The sequence below is a fragment of the Oncorhynchus kisutch genome, unplaced genomic scaffold, assembly GCF_002021735.2.
Source record: "Oncorhynchus kisutch isolate 150728-3 unplaced genomic scaffold, Okis_V2 Okis04b-Okis11a_hom, whole genome shotgun sequence".
Taxonomy (NCBI): domain Eukaryota; kingdom Metazoa; phylum Chordata; class Actinopteri; order Salmoniformes; family Salmonidae; genus Oncorhynchus; species Oncorhynchus kisutch.
The window spans coordinates 12,483,604-12,501,300 of NW_022261981.1; the positions used below are offsets into that span (position 1 = coordinate 12,483,604).

The 17,697-nt window shown below is 47.1% G+C and overlaps 1 protein-coding gene across 9 annotated transcripts in view; it reads right to left on the reverse strand.

Moving 5' to 3' along the window:
• Positions 1-17,697, reverse strand: part of exoc6 (exocyst complex component 6) — a 135,506-nt gene that overhangs the window by 86,882 nt on the left and 30,927 nt on the right. For all 9 annotated transcript variants that reach the window (XM_031813027.1, XM_031813026.1, XM_031813030.1 and 6 more), the window contains exons 2-7: positions 13,238-13,409; positions 8,909-8,956; positions 8,686-8,776; positions 7,767-7,812; positions 5,159-5,363; positions 670-849 (exon numbers count right to left, since the gene is read on the reverse strand). In XM_031813027.1, the coding sequence (XP_031668887.1) occupies positions 670-849; positions 5,159-5,363; positions 7,767-7,812; positions 8,686-8,776; positions 8,909-8,956; positions 13,238-13,409 (742 nt within the window). The remainder of the gene's footprint in view (positions 1-669; positions 850-5,158; positions 5,364-7,766; positions 7,813-8,685; positions 8,777-8,908; positions 8,957-13,237; positions 13,410-17,697) is intronic.

The window sequence follows — 17,697 nt, forward strand, 5'->3', positions numbered from 1 at the left end:
GGCAGCTTTAGCCTTTTCCTCAGTGTGAATGTTGCCTGTAATCCATGGCTTCTGGTTGAGGTATGTACGTACGGTCACTGTGGGGACAATGTCATCAATACCCTTATTGATGAAGCCAGTGACTGATGTGGTGTACTCCTCAATGCCATCAGAGGAACCCCGGAACATATTCCAGTCTGTGATAGCAAAACAGTCCTGTAGTTTAGCATCTGCTTCATCTGACCACTTTTTTATTGATCTAGTCACGGGTGCTTCGTCAGACACGTTAAAATTAAAATAAAAGGATTCTGTTAAAGGAGAAAAAGGATTCTGCCAGTCCGTTGTGAGTAATCGCAGTCCTGAAGTTATTTTTGGTCATACGAGACGATAGCGGCAACATTGTGTACAAAATAAGTTACAAACAATGCAAATAAACAAACCCAATCGATTGGGGACCTAAAACATCAGCCTTCTTCTCCGACGCCATTGTACAATGTAGTGAACCACAGTCAGGACTCAGTCATTCACTCATTTCAACAGTTTCATGATCCCTTGGGTTTTTCTTGTAGATAATGTACATGGTGCCTTCACATTAAGGTTGGATAACTTCACTGTGTTGTTTTAACACTGGACCAAAGAGGATGAAAAAGTACAAACTATGAAAAAGAGGTCTGAAGAATCCTCTCTCACCTCCTCCTCTGATTGGTCCTCCTCCACTCCCTCCTCCTCTGGTTGGTCTACTCCCTCCTCCGCCGCTAGGCCGTTGTGCTGCGTTGGCGTCCGGCCGTTCAGGGAGTAGACTGGCTTGGTGTAGCCCATACCACTGTCATGCTTCTGAACCACACTGTTAAATGTCCTGTGCTGCTGAGCCTGGGAGGTACAGACAACACAGTCAGACCTCTCTCCTTCTCAGAGGACACTTACAAAGCTTCCTAGCATAAGATCAGACATTTGTTGTTCATTTTCTACAATTGATTTCAGATGTTTTATTTATTTACCTTTATTTAACCAGGTAGGCTAGTTGAGAACACCTTTATTTAACCAGGTAGGCTAGTTGAGAACACCTTTATTTAACCAGGTAGGCTAGTTGAGAACACCTTTATTTAACCAGGTAGGCTAGTTGAGAACACCTTTATTTAACCAGGTAGGCTAGTTGAGAACACCTTTATTTAACCAGGTAGGCTAGTTGAGAACACCTTTATTTAACCAGGTAGGCTAGTTGAGAACACCTTTATTTAACCAGGTAGGCTAGTTGAGAACACCTTTATTTAACCAGGTAGGCTAGTTGAGAACACCTTTATTTAACCAGGTAGGCTAGTTGAGAACACCTTTATTTAACCAGGTAGGCTAGTTGAGAACACCTTTATTTAACCAGGTAGGCTAGTTGAGAACACCTTTATTTAACCAGGTAGGCTAGTTGAGAACACCTTTATTTAACCAGGTAGGCTAGTTGAGAACACCTTTATTTAACCAGGTAGGCTAGTTGAGAACACCTTTATTTAACCAGGTAGGCTAGTTGAGAACACCTTTATTTAACCAGGTAGGCTAGTTGAGAACACCTTTATTTAACCAGGTAGGCTAGTTGAGAACACCTTTATTTAACCAGGTAGGCTAGTTGAAAACACCTTTATTTAACCAGGTAGGCTAGTTGAAAACACCTTTATTTAACCAGGTAGGCTAGTGGAGAACACCTTTATTTAACCAGGTAGGCTAGTGGAGAACACCTTTATTTAACCAGGTAGGCTAGTTGAGAACACCTTTATTTAACCAGGTAGGCTAGTTGAGAACACCTTTATTTAACCAGGTAGGCTAGTTGAGAACACCTTTATTTAACCAGGTAGGCTAGTTGAGAACACCTTTATTTAACCAGGTAGGCTAGTTGAGAACACCTTTATTTAACCAGGTAGGCTAGTTGAGAACACCTTAATTTAACCAGGTAGGCTAGTTGAGAACACCTTTATTTAACCAGGTAGGCTAGTTGAGAACACCTTTATTTAACCAGGTAGGCTAGTTGAGAACACCTTTATTTAACCAGGTAGGCCAGTTGAGAACACCTTTATTTAACCAGGTAGGCCAGTTGAGAACACCTTTATTTAACCAGGTAGGCTAGTGGAGAACACCTTTATTTAACCAGGTAGGCTAGTTGAGAACACCTTTATTTAACCAGGTAGGCTAGTTGAGAACACCTTTATTTAACCAGGTAGGCTAGTTGAGAACACCTTTATTTAACCAGGTAGGCTAGTTGAGAACACCTTTATTTAACCAGGTAGGCTAGTTGAGAACACCTTTATTTAACCAGGTAGGCTAGTGGAGAACACCTTTATTTAACCAGGTAGGCTAGTGGAGAACACCTTTATTTAACCAGGTAGGCTAGTGAAGAACACCTTTATTTAACCTGGTAGGCTAGTGGAGAACACCTTTATTTAACCAGGTAGGCTAGTGGAGAACACCTTTATTTAACCAGGTAGGCTAGTGGAGAACACCTTTATTTAACCAGGTAGGCTAGTTGAGAACACCTTTATTTAACCAGGTAGGCTAGTGGAGAACACCTTTATTTAACCAGGTAGGCTAGTGGAGAACACCTTTATTTAACCAGGTAGGCTAGTTGAGAACACCTTTATTTAACCAGGTAGGCTAGTTGAGAACACCTTTATTTAACCAGGTAGGCTAGTTGAGAACACCTTTATTTAACCAGGTAGGCTGGTTGAGAACACCTTTATATAACCAGGTAGGCTAGTTGAGAACACCTTTATTTAACCAGGTAGGCTAGTTGAGAACACCTTTATTTAACCAGGTAGGCTAGTAGAGAACACCTTTATTTAACCAGGTAGGCCAGTTGAGAACACCTTTATTTAACCAGGTAGGCCAGTTGAGAGCACCTTTATTTAACCAGGTAGGCTAGTTGAGAACAAGTTCTCATTTACAACTGTGACCTGGCCAAGATAAAGCAAAGCAGTTCGACACATACAACAACACAGAGTTACACAAGGAATAAACAACAACACAGAGTTACACAAGGAATAAACAACAACACAGAGTTACACAAGGAATAAACAACAACACAGAGTTACACAAGGAATAAACAACAACACAGAGTTACACATGGAATAAACAACAACACAGAGTTACACAAGGAATAAACAACAACACAGAGTTACACAAGGAATAAACAACAACACAGAGTTACACAAGGAATAAACAACAACACAGAGTTACACAAGGAATAAACAACAACACAGAGTTACACAAGGAATAAACAACAACACAGAGTTACACAAGGAATAAACAACAACACAGAGTTACACAAGGAATAAACAACAACACAGAGTTACACAAGGAATAAACAACAACACAGAGTTACACAAGGAATAAACAACAACACAGAGTTACACAAGGAATAAACAACAACACAGAGTTACACATGGAATAAACAACAACACAGAGTTACACATGGAATAAACAACAACACAGAGTTACACAAGGAATAAACAACAACACAGAGTTACACAAGGAATAAACAACAACACAGAGTTACACAAGGAATAAACAACAACACAGAGTTACACATGGAATAAACAACAACACAGAGTTACACATGGAATAAACAACAACACAGAGTTACACATGGAATAAACAACAACACAGAGTTACACAAGGAATAAACAACAACACAGAGTTACACAAGGAATAAACAACAACACAGAGTTACACATGGAATAAACAACAACACAGAGTTACACAAGGAATAAACAACAACACAGAGTTACACAAGGAATAAACAACAACACAGAGTTACACATGGAATAAACAACAACACAGAGTTACACATGGAATAAACAACAACACAGAGTTACACAAGGAATAAACAACAACACAGAGTTACACAAGGAATAAACAACAACACAGAGTTACACATGGAATAAACAACAACACAGAGTTACACATGGAATAAATAAACTTACAGTAGAAAATAATAATAATAATACACACACACACACACACACACACACACACACACACACACACACACACACACACACACACACACACACACACACACACACACACACAGTGTGCAAATGAGGTAGGATAAGGGAGGTAAAGGCAATAAAATAGGTCATAGTGGCAAAGTAATTATGATATAGCAATTAAACACTGGAATGGTAGATGTGCAGAAGATGAATGTGCAAGTAGAGATACTGGGGTGCAAGGGAGCAAGATAAATAAATAAATACAGTATGGGGATGAGGTAGATAGATAGATGGGCTATTTACAGATGGGCTATGTACAGGTGCAGTGATCTGTAAGCTGCTCTGACAGCTGATGCTTGAAGTTAGTGAGGGAGAGATGAGTCTCCAGCTTCAGTGATTTTTGCAGTTAGTTACAATCATTGACAGCAGAGAACTGGAAGGAAAGGCGGCCAAAGGAGGAATTGGCTTTGGGGGTGACCAGTGAAATATACCTGTGGAGCGCGTGCTACTGGTGGGTGCTGCTATGGTGACCAGTGAGCTGAGACAAGGCAGGGCTTTACCTAGAAAAGACTTATAGATGACCTGTAGCCAGTGGGTTTGGCGAACAGTATGAAGCGAGGGCCAGCCAACGAGAGTGTAAAGGTCGCAGCGGTGGGTAGTATATGGGGCTTTGGTGACAAAACGGATGGCACTGTGATAGACTGCATCTAATTTGCTGAGTAGAGTGTTGAAGGCTATTTTGTAAATGATATCGCCAAAGTCGAGGATCGGTAGGATGGTCAGTTTTACAAGGGTATGTTTGGCAGCAACAGTGAAGGATGCTTTCTTGCGAAACAGGAAGTCGATTCTAGATTTAATTTTGGTAAGGAGATGCTTAATGTGAGTCTAGAAGGAGAGTTTACAGTCTAACCAGACACCCAGGTATTTGTAGTTGTCCACGTATTCTAAGTCAGAGCTGTCCAGAGTAGTGATGTTGGACTGGCAAGCAGGTGCGGGCAGCGATCGATTGAAGAGCATGCATTTAGTTTTACTTGCATTTAAGAGCAGTTGGAGGCCACGGAAGGAGAGTTGTATGGCATTGAAGCTCGTCTGGAGATCAGTTAACACCTAAGGGCCAGTCTCATACCTGTTTAGCACCTGTCCTCTGCCTGTTTCTATATAATAATAATAACAATAACAACAACAACAACAACAACAACGTCTCTTACCTGTTTCATGGCGGTCTCTCCGATCTTGTCCGAGTGTTTCCTGATGCTCTCCAGGAAGTCCTTGAGGTCGGACATGGAGATGTCCTTAATGTCCTCTCTGAGCTTGGGCAGGTTCTCAGCCATGATCTGACAGAAGCGGTAGCGGCTGACCCGGGGGATGTACACCTTCTCCAGCTGCTCCATGGTCTTCAACGCAGCATAGTATCTGGAACACAGATACCTGCCGTCACATTTCATCCCTCCTCTCTAGTCTGGTTGGCTTTCATACTGCTACTGTACAAATGGATCACTCTGCTGACCGAGGGTTTTATTACTGGAAACACTGCTGGATATGTTTAAGGATGATTAGATGACAGAGGACCAATGAATAATGTCTCGGTATATAGCCTTGTAAGAGGGAAATGTGTGCTAGTTGAAATATACAGGATGTGGCATCATACAGTAGATTCAGTCTTTTATCAGTATAACAGAGTAAAGGACTGTTTATGTGAAAGGCCTGGGCTGGGTGGTGTTTACTGTGGGTGGTGTTTACTGTGAGTGGCATGACAAAGGCCTGGGCTGGGTGGTGTTTACTGTGAGTGGCATGACAAAGACCTGGGCTGGGTGGTGTTTACTGTGAGTGGTATGACAAAGACCTGGGCTGGGTGGTGTTTACTGTGAGTGGTATGACAAAGACCTGGGCTGGGTGGTGTTTACTGTGAGTGGTATGACAAAGACCTGGGCTGGGTGGTGTTTACTGTGAGTGGTATGACAAAGACCTGGGCTGGGTGGTGTTTACTGTGAGTGGTATGACAAAGACCTGGGCTGGGTGGTGTTTACTGTGAGTGGCATGACAAAGACCTGGGCTGGGTGGTGTTTACTGTGAGTGGTATGACAAAGACCTGGGCTGGGTGGTGTTTACTGTGGGTGGTGTTTACTATGGGTGGTGTTTACTGTGAGTGGTATGACAAAGACCTGGGCTGGGTGGTGTTTACTGTGAGTGGTATGACAAAGACCTGGGCTGGGTGGTGTTTACTGTGAGTGGTATGACAAAGACCTGGGCTGGGTGGTGTTTACTGTGAGTGGTATGACAAAGACCTGGGCTGGGTGGTGTTTACTGTGGGTGGTGTTTACTGTGAGTGGTATGACAAAGACCTGGGCTGGGTGGTGTTTACTGTGAGTGGCATGACAAAGACCTGGGCTGGGTGGTGTTTACTGTGAGTGGCATGACAAAGACCTGGGCTGGGTGGTGTCACAATGTCTTAACCCAGTGATGACATCACAACATAATAACCCCATGTCCTAACCCAGTGATGACATCACAACATAATAATACCCCATGTCCTAACCCAGTGATGACATCACACATAATAACCCCCCCATGTCTTAACCCAGGGGTGCTAGTAGTCCCCCCTGTGGATAGTCCCAGTACCCCAGGGGTGCTAGTAGTCCCCCCTGTGGATAGTCCCAGTACCCCAGGGGTGCTAGTCCACTCCAGAGGGAGGCGCTAGAGGCCTGTCCACTCCAGAGGGAGGCGCTAGAGGCCTGTCCACTCCAGCGGGAGGCGCTAGAGGCCTGTCCACTCCAGCGGGAGGCGCTAGAGGCCTGTCCACTCCAGCGGGAGGCGCTAGAGGCCTGTCCACTCCAGCGGGAGGCGCTAGAGGCCTGTCCACTCCAGCGGGAGGCGCTAGAGGCCTGTCCACTCCAGCGGGAGGCGCTAGAGGCCTGTCCACTCCAGCGGGAGGCGCTAGAGGCCTGTCCACTCCAGCGGGCGGCGCTAGAGGCCTGTCCACTCCAGCGGGCGGCGCTAGAGGCCTGTCCACTCCAGCGGGCGGCGCTAGAGGCCTGTCCACTCCAGAGGGAGGCGCTAGAGGCCTGTCCACTCCAGAGGGAGGCGCTAGAGGCCTGTCCACTCCAGAGGGAGGCGCTAGAGGCCTGTCCACTCCAGAGGGAGGCGCTAGAGGCCTGTCCACTCCAGAGGGAGGCGCTAGAGGCCTGTCCACTCCAGAGGGAGGCGCTAGAGGCCTGTCCATTTTCAGTTTGTCTACCGCCAATAAACATATAGAAGAAAGTGGTCTACTTTAAAATATATATTTCCCTCAGTGGCGCTGCCCATGATGTCACAGAAGCCATCGATGGCAAAGCTAGGAAGTCTCTTTCCAACTCTCTAACCGGCGCCTGTGACAGCAATGTTGTCTAGGCCAGCGCTGTGCTGTGAAGAAGGGCACACACACAAGGTCAACTGTCCTGCGTTTGAATGGTGACCTCTCCCCGTGATGTGTTGTGACTGATTAAACAGACGTTAAGCGACGGGGAAGGGTCATCACTGTCAGGTACAGCGTGAGCTTCACTTCCCCTCTGCTTGGTTCCATTGAAATAGCTTCTATGCACAGTTTCCTTCAGTCATTATTTCTGTGAATTGTTCAGAATTCTGAGACGTAAAGACAGCGTGCCTTTTGATTGTGAGCTATATTGAGCCAGAGAGGGTTTCTAGGAAAGCGTTAAGGTCTTACTGTCCAAAGCACCATGTTGTCTAGAGACAGGGACTTTATTGTTAATATATTGTGGTGGAGTAACATTGATGACGACAACAGTGACCATAGTGAGGAGAGTAAGGAAGTGCACATACCTTTTGGATTCCAGCTGCTCCTTCAATTTACTGTACATTTCGAGGACTGCAAAAAGGAACAATAAGAGGGGAGAGTTAGATTTTAGAATAGAAAGAAGAGGTAGCTTTTAGAACAGAAAGAAGGGGTAGCTTTAAGAACAGAAAGAAGGGGTAGCTTTTAGAACAGAAAGAAGAGAGGTAGCTTTAAGAACAGAAAGAAGAGAGGTAGCTTTTAGAACAGAAAGAAGAGAGGTAGCTTTAAGAACAGAAAGAAGGTGTAGCTTTTAGAACAGAAAGAAGGTGTAGCTTTTAGAACAGAAAGAAGGGGTAGCTTTTAGAACAGAAAGAAGAGAGGTAGCTTTAAGAACAGAAAGAAGGTGTAGCTTTTAGAACAGAAAGAAGGTGTAGCTTTTAGAACAGAAAGAAGGGGTAGCTTTTAGAACAGAAAGAAGAGAAGAAAGAAGGTGTAGCTTTTAGAACAGAAAGAAGGGGTAGCTTTTAGAACAGAAATAAGAGAGGTAGCTTTAAGAACAGAAAGAAGGTGTAGCTTTTAGAACAGAAAGAAGGGGTAGCTTTTAGAACAGAAAGAAGAGAGGTAGCTTTAAGAACAGAAAGAAGGGGTAGCTTTAAGAACAGAAAGAAGGTGTAGCTTTTAGAACAGAAAGAAGGGGTAGCTTTTAGAACAGAAAGAAGAGAGGTAGCTTTAAGAACAGAAAGAAGGGGTAGCTTTAAGAACAGAAAGAAGAGAGGGGAGAGGTAGCGTTTAGAACAGAAAGAAGAGAGGTAGCTTTAAGAACAGAAAGAAGGGGTAGCTTTAAGAACAGAAAGAAGAGGTAGCTTTTAGAACAGAAAGAAGGGGTAGCTTTTAGAACAGAAAGAAGAGAGGGGAGAGGTAGCTTTCAGAACACACAGTGTTTATAGATGTTATATTATATCTCACCAGGTATACACAGCTGTAGTCTCTCCACAGTGGTAGTCATGTTCCTCTGCTGTATCCGACAGCGAATCACCTCCTCCGTTTGGGCTGTCACCTTACATAAGAGAGGTCAAAAGAGTTAAGACCTCCCCAATTACCCAGAGAGGTCAGTCAGAGGTTCTTCCTGTCTCCATCTGTCCTCTAACTGACCACAGGCAACACTGACACGGGGGACGAAGAGTCTTACCTCTCTGCCGGCGTCTTGTAGTCTTCTGTTCGTGTCGGTAACCTGGCCCTTAAATAAAAAGATCACTACTGTCAGACAACTTCCTGTCGTAGCTGCTCACCTTGTAATCAGATCAGCCTCCATGAGGGCACAGGGACAAAGGCAAATTCTGATTCAATCAGCAACGGGAACTTGGAACTGTTGGTCGGCATGGAAGCTTTTATGCGGCGTAATAGATTATGACAGTCCTTCCCCCCCAACAGATTCTGTGACAAACTTGTCAATTCTACGTTGAGGATGTTTGAACTCTACTTGTCTCTACAGGTCTTGTCAAACAATTCAATTCAATGACCCAATTGACCAGTGGGCCCTTTCCTGATAACCTCAATGAGCTCTATGTGCCATTCATTGTCTACAGTGAAAGAGCCCACTGCATTTTCTGGTAATTAAACATTGGGTTTCAGAGCTGAATACAAAACAGTCACTGGCTGGTTGATTCACAGAGTGGAGGGATCCGGAGATAACTCAGGCTGAGTTAGGAGGGAGGTAGGCAGCTGCAGGTGCAGGGGGACAGAACGACCACACAGGGAGGTTCCCACATTGCGTCTCATTAGCTCATGGTAATAAGGAAGCCATTTATTCTGGGGTTAATTAAAAAGTCTCATTAATCTGTGGGAGAAAAATGGCCAGTGAGCTAGTTGATCTGCTGCAGTACTTGCTGCCCTGTTATCTGAACATGCTTCATATACTGGCTAATGATTGGTCCAGTTACAACCTTGGGTCGACCAATCAGACCATCTACTCATCTAATGACCACTTTCAGCTGGGGAAAGAGAGTTAAAGAGAGCTGGCCTCGGTGCAGCTGGGCTGGGGGAACCTAGACCGGCTCGGTCCTGGGGGAACCTAGACCAGCTCAGTCCTGGGGGAGGCATCATTAGGTCAACCTAGACCGGCTCAGTCCGGGGGGAACCTAGACCGGCTCAGTCCTTGGGGAACCTAGACCGGCTCAGTCCTGGGGGAACCTAGACCGGCTCAGTCCTGGGGGAACCTAGACCGGCTCAGTCCTGGGGGAACCTAGACCGGCTCAGTCCTGGGGGAACCTAGACCGGCTCGGTCCTGGGGGAACCTAGACCGGCTCGGTCCTGGGGGAACCTAGACCGGCTCGGTCCTGGGGGAACCTAGACCGGCTCGGTCCTGGGGGAACCTAGACCGGCTCGGTCCTGGGGGAACCTAGACCGGCTCAGTCCTGGGGGAACCTAGACCGGCTCAGTCCTGGGGGAACCTAGACCGGCTCAGTCCTGGGGGAATCTAGACCGGCTCAGTCCTGGGGGAATCTAGACCGGCTCAGTCCTGGGGGAACCTAGACCAGCTCAGTCCTGGGGGAACCTAGACCGGCTCAGTCCTGGGGGAACCTAGACCGGCTCAGTCCTGGGGAAACCTAGACCGGCTCAGTCCTGGGGAAACCTAGACCGGCTCAGTCCTGGGGGAATCTAGACCGGCTCAGTCCTGGGGGAACCTAGACCGGCTCAGTCCTGGGGGAACCTAGACCGGCTCAGTCCTGGGGGAACCTAGACCAGCTCAGTCCTGGGGGAATCTAGACCAGCTCAGTCCTGGGGGAACCTAGACCAGCTCAGTCCTGGGGGAACCTAGACCGGTTCAGTCCTGGGGGAACCTAGACCAGCTCAGTCCTGGGGGAATCTAGACCAGCTCAGTCCTGGGGGAACCTAGACCGGCTCAGTCCTGGGGGAACCTAGACGGGCTCAGTCCTGGGGGAACCTAGACCAGCTCAGTCCTGGGGTAACCTAGACCAGCTCAGTCCTGGGGGAACCTAGACCAGCTCAGTCCTGGGGGAATCTAGACCAGCTCAGTCCTGGGGGAACCTAGACCAGCTCAGTCCTGGGGGAACCTAGACCGGTTCAGTCCTGGGGGAACCTAGACCAGCTCAGTCCTGGGGGAATCTAGACCAGCTCAGTCCTGGGGGAACCTAGACCGGCTCAGTCCTGGGGGAGGGAGACAGTGAATGATGTCATCTAGGAGGAGAAACCTCTCATAGTTCCTTCTCTATAAGAACCCTTAAAAGGGGAAGTTCACCCATTTCTACATGTGACCTTCTTTTACGTCCTTCTGTGCTTCTAGTTGATCCTCAAAACTTTGAGGGGGGGGGGGTGAGAGAGGGCTGAGGGGGGATGCTATCGCTGGTTCAAGATAGAGGTAGACTAGAGAGATCCACTGATATCCCTGGTTGAACATAGAGGTAGACTAGATAGATCCACTACTATCCCTGGTTGAACAGAGGTAGACTAGATAGATCCACTGATATCCCTGGTTCAACATAGAGGTAGACTAGATAGATCCACTACTATCCCTGGTTGAACAAAGGTAGAGTAGATAGATCCAACACTATCCCTGGTTGAACATAGAGGTAGACTAGATAGATCCACTACTATCCCTGGTTGAACATAGAGGTAGACTAGATAGATCCACTACTATCCCTGGTTGAACAGAGGTAGACTAGAGAGATCCACTGATATCCCTGGTTCAACATAGAGGTAGAGTAGATAGATCCAATACTATCCCTGGTTGAACATAGAGGTAGACTAGATAGATCCACTACTATCCCTGGTTGAACATAGAGGTAGACTAGATAGATCCACTACTATCCCTGGTTGAACAGAGGTAGACTAGATAGATCCAACACTATCCCTGGTTGAACATAGAGGTAGACTAGATTGATCCACTACTATCCATGGTTCAATATAGAGGTAGACTAGATAGATCCACTACTATCCCTGGTTGAACATAGAGGTAGAGTAGATAGATCCATTACTATCCATGGTTCAATATAGAGGTAGAGTAGATAGATCCACTACTATCCCTGGTTGAACATAGAGGTAGAGTAGATAGATCCACTACTATCCCTGGTTGAACATAGAGGTAGAGTAGATAGATCCACTACTATCCCTGGTTCAACATAGAGGTAGAGTAGATAGATCCATTACTATCCATGGTTCAATATAGAGGTAGACTAGATAGATCCACTACTATCCCTGGTTCAACATAGAGGTAGAGTAGATAGATCCATTACTATCCATGGTTCAATATAGAGGTAGACTAGATAGATCCACTACTATCCCTGGTTGAACATAGAGGTAGAGTAGATAGATCCATTACTATCCATGGTTCAATATAGAGGTAGAGTAGATAGATCCACTACTATCCCTGGTTGAACATAGAGGTAGAGTAGATAGATCCATTACTATCCATGGTTCAATATAGAGGTAGAGTAGATAGATTCACTACTATCCCTGGTTGAACATAGAGGTAGAGTAGATAGATCCACTACTATCCCTGGTTGAACATAGAGGTAGAGTAGATAGATCCATTACTATCCATGGTTCAATATAGAGGTAGAGTAGATAGATCCATTACTATCCATGGTTCAATATAGAGGTAGACTAGATAGATCCACTACTATCCCTGGTTGAATATAGAGGTAGAGTAGATAGATCCATTACTATCCATGGTTCAATATAGAGGTAGAGTAGATAGATCCACTACTATCCCTGGTTGAACATAGAGGTAGAGTAGATAGATCCACTACTATCCCTGGTTGAACATAGAGGTAGAGTAGATAGATCCATTACTATCCATGGTTCAATATAGAGGTAGAGTAGATAGATCCACTACTATCCCTGGTTGAACATAGAGGTAGAGTAGATAGATCCATAGTTTCCATTTCTTTAGCTCTCTTTTTACGCTACTGCTACTCTCTGTTCATCAAACATGCATAGTCACTTTAACATACTACCTCAATCAGCCTGACTAACAGGTGTCTGTATGTAGCCTCGCTACTCTTATTTCAAATGTCTTTTTACTGTTGTTTTATTTCTTTACTTATCTACACACACACACACACACACACACACACACACACACACACACACACACACACACACACACACACACACACACACACACACACACACACACACACACACCACACACACACACACACACACACACACACACCACACACACACACACCACACACACCATACACACCACACACACACACACACACACACACACACACACCACACACAACACACACACAACACACACACACCATACACACACACACACACACACACACACCACACACAACACACACACACCATACACACCACACACACACACACACACACACCTTTTTTTTCGCACTGTTGGTTTGAGCCTGTAAGTCAGCATTTCACCTGTTGGTTTGAGCCTGTAAGTCAGCATTTCACTACACCTGTTATATTCGCAGCACGTGACTAATACACTTTGATTTGATTGGGTCTCCTGTCTCACCATCAGTTTCTCTGCGTCGGCACGGACTTTGAGCAGCTCGGTGATGGCGTCCACAAACCCCTGGTGGTGGAAGTTGCACATCTTCTCTATCTCTCTGTCATGGTTACGGATCCTGACCTCAAGCTTCTCCATAAACCTCTTGTGGGCATTAGGCTGGTCATCGTACACAGACCTGAAACACACAAAGTCAGGGAACAGGAGAGTTAGATCTGAAACAGACAAGGTCAGGGAACAGGAGAGTTACAAGGTCAGGGAACAGGGGAGATACAAGGTCAGGGAACAGGAGAGTTAGATCTGAAACACACAAGGTCAGGGAACAGGAGAGTTACAAGGTCAGGGGAGTTACAAGGTCAGGGAACAGGAGAGTTACAAGGTCAGGGAACAGGGGAGTTACAAGGTCAGGGAACAGGAGAGTTACAAGGTCAGGGAACAGGGGAGATACAAGGTCAGGGAACAGGGGAGATACAAGGTCAGGGAACAGGGGAGTTAGATCTGAAACAGACAAGGTCAGGGAACAGGAGAGTTACAAGGTCAGGGGAGTTACAAGGTCAGGGAACAGGAGAGTTACAAGGTCAGGGGAGTTACAAGGTCAGGGAACAGGAGAGTTACAAGGTCAGGGAACAGGGGAGATACAAGGTCAGGGAACAGGGGAGTTAGATCTGAAACACACAAGGTCAGGGAACAGGAGAGTTACAAGGTCAGGGAACAGGGGAGATACAAGGTCAGGGAACAGGAGAGTTACAAGGTCAGGGAACAGGGGAGTTACAAGGTCAGGGAACAGGAGAGTTACAAGGTCAGGGAACAGGAGAGTTACAGGGTCAGGGAACAGGAGAGTTACAGGGTCAGGGAACAGGAGAGTTACAAGGTCAGGGAACAGGAGAGTTACAAGGTCAGGGAACAGGGGAGTTACAAGGTCAGGGAACAGGAGAGTTACAGGGTCAGGGAACAGGAGAGTTACAAGGTCAGGGAACAGGAGAGTTACAAGGTCAGGGAACAGGGGAGTTACAAGGTCAGGGAACAGGAGAGTTACAAGGTCAGGGAACAGGGGAGATACAAGGTCAGGGAACAGGGGAGTTAGATCTGAAACATGATGAATGTCGTTAGGGTCACAAGGCGAGACAGAACGTTCAGATACCAGTCTCCATACATCATCCCACAGAGACATAGCCTGCATCCTATTCCCTATATAGTCACAGGGCTCTGGTCAGAAGAAGTGCACTGTGTAGGGAATAGGGTGCAAAATCGGGACACATTTCAAATGAACAAAAATGGGCAACAAGAAATGTCACCTAACCAACAGGGTAGGCTGGGCTGAGATGTCACCTAACCAACAGGGTAGTCTGGGCTGAGATGTCACCTAACCAACAGGGTAGTCTAGGCTGAGATGTCACCTAACCAACAGGGTAGTCTGGGCTGATTTGTCACCTAACCAACAGGGTAGGCTGGGCTGAGATGTCACCTAACCAACAGGGTAGTCTAGGCTGAGATGTCACCTAACCAACAGGGTAGTCTGGGCTGAGATGTCACATAACCAACAGGGTAGTCTAGGCTGAGATGTCACCTAACCAACAGGGTAGTCTAGGCTGAGATGTCACCTAACCAACAGGGTAGTCTGGGCTGAGATGTCACCTAACCAACAGGGTAGTCTGGGCTGAGATGTCACCTAACCAACAGGGTAGTCTAGGCTGAGATGTCACCTAACCAACAGGGTAGTCTGGGCTGAGATGTCACCTAACCAACAGGGTAGGCTGGGCTGAGATGTCACCTAACCAACAGGGTAGGCTGGGCTGAGATATCACCTAACCAACAGTGTAGGCTGGGAAGGGCTGAGATGTCACCTAACCAACAGGGTAGGCTGGGCTGAGATATCACCTAAACAACAGGGCAGGCTGGGCTGAGATATCACCTAAACAACAGGGTAGGCTGGGCTGAGATACCACCTAACCAACAGGCTTGGCTGGGCTGAGATATCACCTAACCAACAGTGTAGGCTGGGCTGAGATACCACCTAACCAAAAGGGTAGGCTGGGCTGAGATACCACCTAACCAAAAGGGTAGGCTGGGCTGAGATACCACCTAACAAACAGTGTAGGCTGGGCTGAGATATCACCTAACCAACAGTGTAGACTGGGCTGAGATACCACCTAACCAACAGGGTAGGCTGGGCTGAGATACCACCTAACCAACAGTGTAGTCTAGGCTGAGATGTCACCTAACCAACAGGGTAGTCTGGGCTGAGATGTCACCTAACCAACAGGGTAGGCTGGGCTGAGATGTCACCTAACCAACAGGGTAGGCTGGGCTGAGATATCACCTAACCAACAGTGTAGGCTGGGAAGGGCTGAGATGTCACCTAACCAACAGGGTAGGCTGGGCTGAGATATCACCTAAACAACAGGGCAGGCTGGGCTGAGATATCACCTAAACAACAGGGTAGGCTGGGCTGAGATACCACCTAACCAACAGGCTTGGCTGGGCTGAGATATCACCTAACCAACAGTGTAGGCTGGGCTGAGATACCACCTAACCAAAAGGGTAGGCTGGGCTGAGATACCACCTAACCAAAAGGGTAGGCTGGGCTGAGATACCACCTAACAAACAGTGTAGGCTGGGCTGAGATATCACCTAACCAACAGTGTAGACTGGGCTGAGATACCACCTAACCAACAGGGTAGGCTGGGCTGAGATACCACCTAACCAACAGTGTAGGCTGGGCTGAGATACCACCTAACCAACAGTGTAGGCTGGGCTGAGATAACACCTAACCAACAGGGTAGGCTGGGCTGAGATACCACCTAACCAACAGGCTTGGCTGGGCTGAGATACCACCTAACCAACAGGGTGGGCTGGGCTGAGATACCACCTAACCAACAGGGTGGGCTGGGCTGAGATATCACCTAACCAACAGGGTAGGCTGGGCTGAGATACCACCTAACCAACAGGGTAGGCTGGGCTGAGATACCACCTAACCAACAGGCTTGGCTGGGCTGAGATACCACCTAACCAACAGGGTAGGCTGGGATGAGATACCACCTAACCAACAGGGTGGGCTGGGCTGAGATATCACCTAACCAACAGGGTAGGCTGGGCTGAGATATCACCTAACCAACAGGGTGGGCTGGGCTGAGATACCACCTAACCAACAGGGTGGGCTGGGCTGAGATATCACCTAACCAACAGGGTGGGCTGGGCTGAGATACCACCTAACCAACAGGGTGGGCTGGGCTGAGATACCACCTAACCAACAGGGTGGGCTGGGCTGAGATATCACCTAACCAACAGGGTGGGCTGGGCTGAGATACCACCTAACCAACAGGGTGGGCTGGGCTGAGATACCACCTAACCAACAGGGTGGGCTGGGCTGAGATATCACCTAACCAACAGGGTGGGCTGGGCTGAGATACCACCTAACCAACAGGGTGGGCTGGGCTGAGATACCACCTAACCAACAGTGTAGGCTGTGCAGGGCTGAGATACCACCTAACCAAAAGGGTAGGCTGGGCTGAGATACCACCTAACCAACAGTGTAGGCTGGGCAGGGCTGAGATACCACCTAAACAACAGTGTAGGCTGGGCAGGGCTGAGATATCACCTAACCAAAAGGGTAGGCTGGGCTGAGATACCACCTAACCAACAGTGTAGGCTGGGCAGGGCTGAGATACCACCTAAACAACAGTGTAGGCTGTGCAGGGCTGAGATACCACCTAACCAAAAGGGTAGGCTGGGCTGAGATACCACCTAACCAACAGTGTAGGCTGGGCAGGGCTGAGATACCACCTAACCAACAGTGTAGGCTGTGCAGGGCTGAGATACCACCTAAACAACAGTGTAGGCTGGGCTGCTGTGGGACAGAGTGGAGGGAGGGCTCTGATAGCCAGTGCACTACCTTGTACACAAAGCCTGAAGTTAGTGCTTTAAAGTCAGTGGGCTGCGGAAGTAATGGGTTGATATTAGGAGACTGAGGCTACATGATCCTTCTAACAGAGACTCATAACGCCATCTGATGGCTAAACACCAAGCTGAGGGTGGTGTGTGAACTGGGAACAAAACAACAGGGCTGAAACAGATCTGTCCAGTTTGTGAACCTACGACTCCCCCTACTGGACAAAACGCAGAACACCCACAGCAGAACCAGGAAGTGAAAAGGAGTCGTCTAGACATACTGCAGGATGGAGCAAATAGGGCTATGAACGGTCAAACTTTTAAACCAAATTGGGAACCATAACGCTGAGAAAAATTCCTAACCTATAAAAAAAACACAATTAAAATCACAGTGCAGTTATCACAAAACCTTATTTTCAGTGTTGAGGCCTAACTAGATGTTCGGCTGTAGAGGCCTGGGGATGTTGTGTCATTTAAATGGAATAGACGCAGACAGTGAACAGCACAGTGGGTCAATTTCCACAACAACTAAGAGCGTTTGGAAGTACGAGGCTCGACTTCTCCGCAGTTTTGGTGCC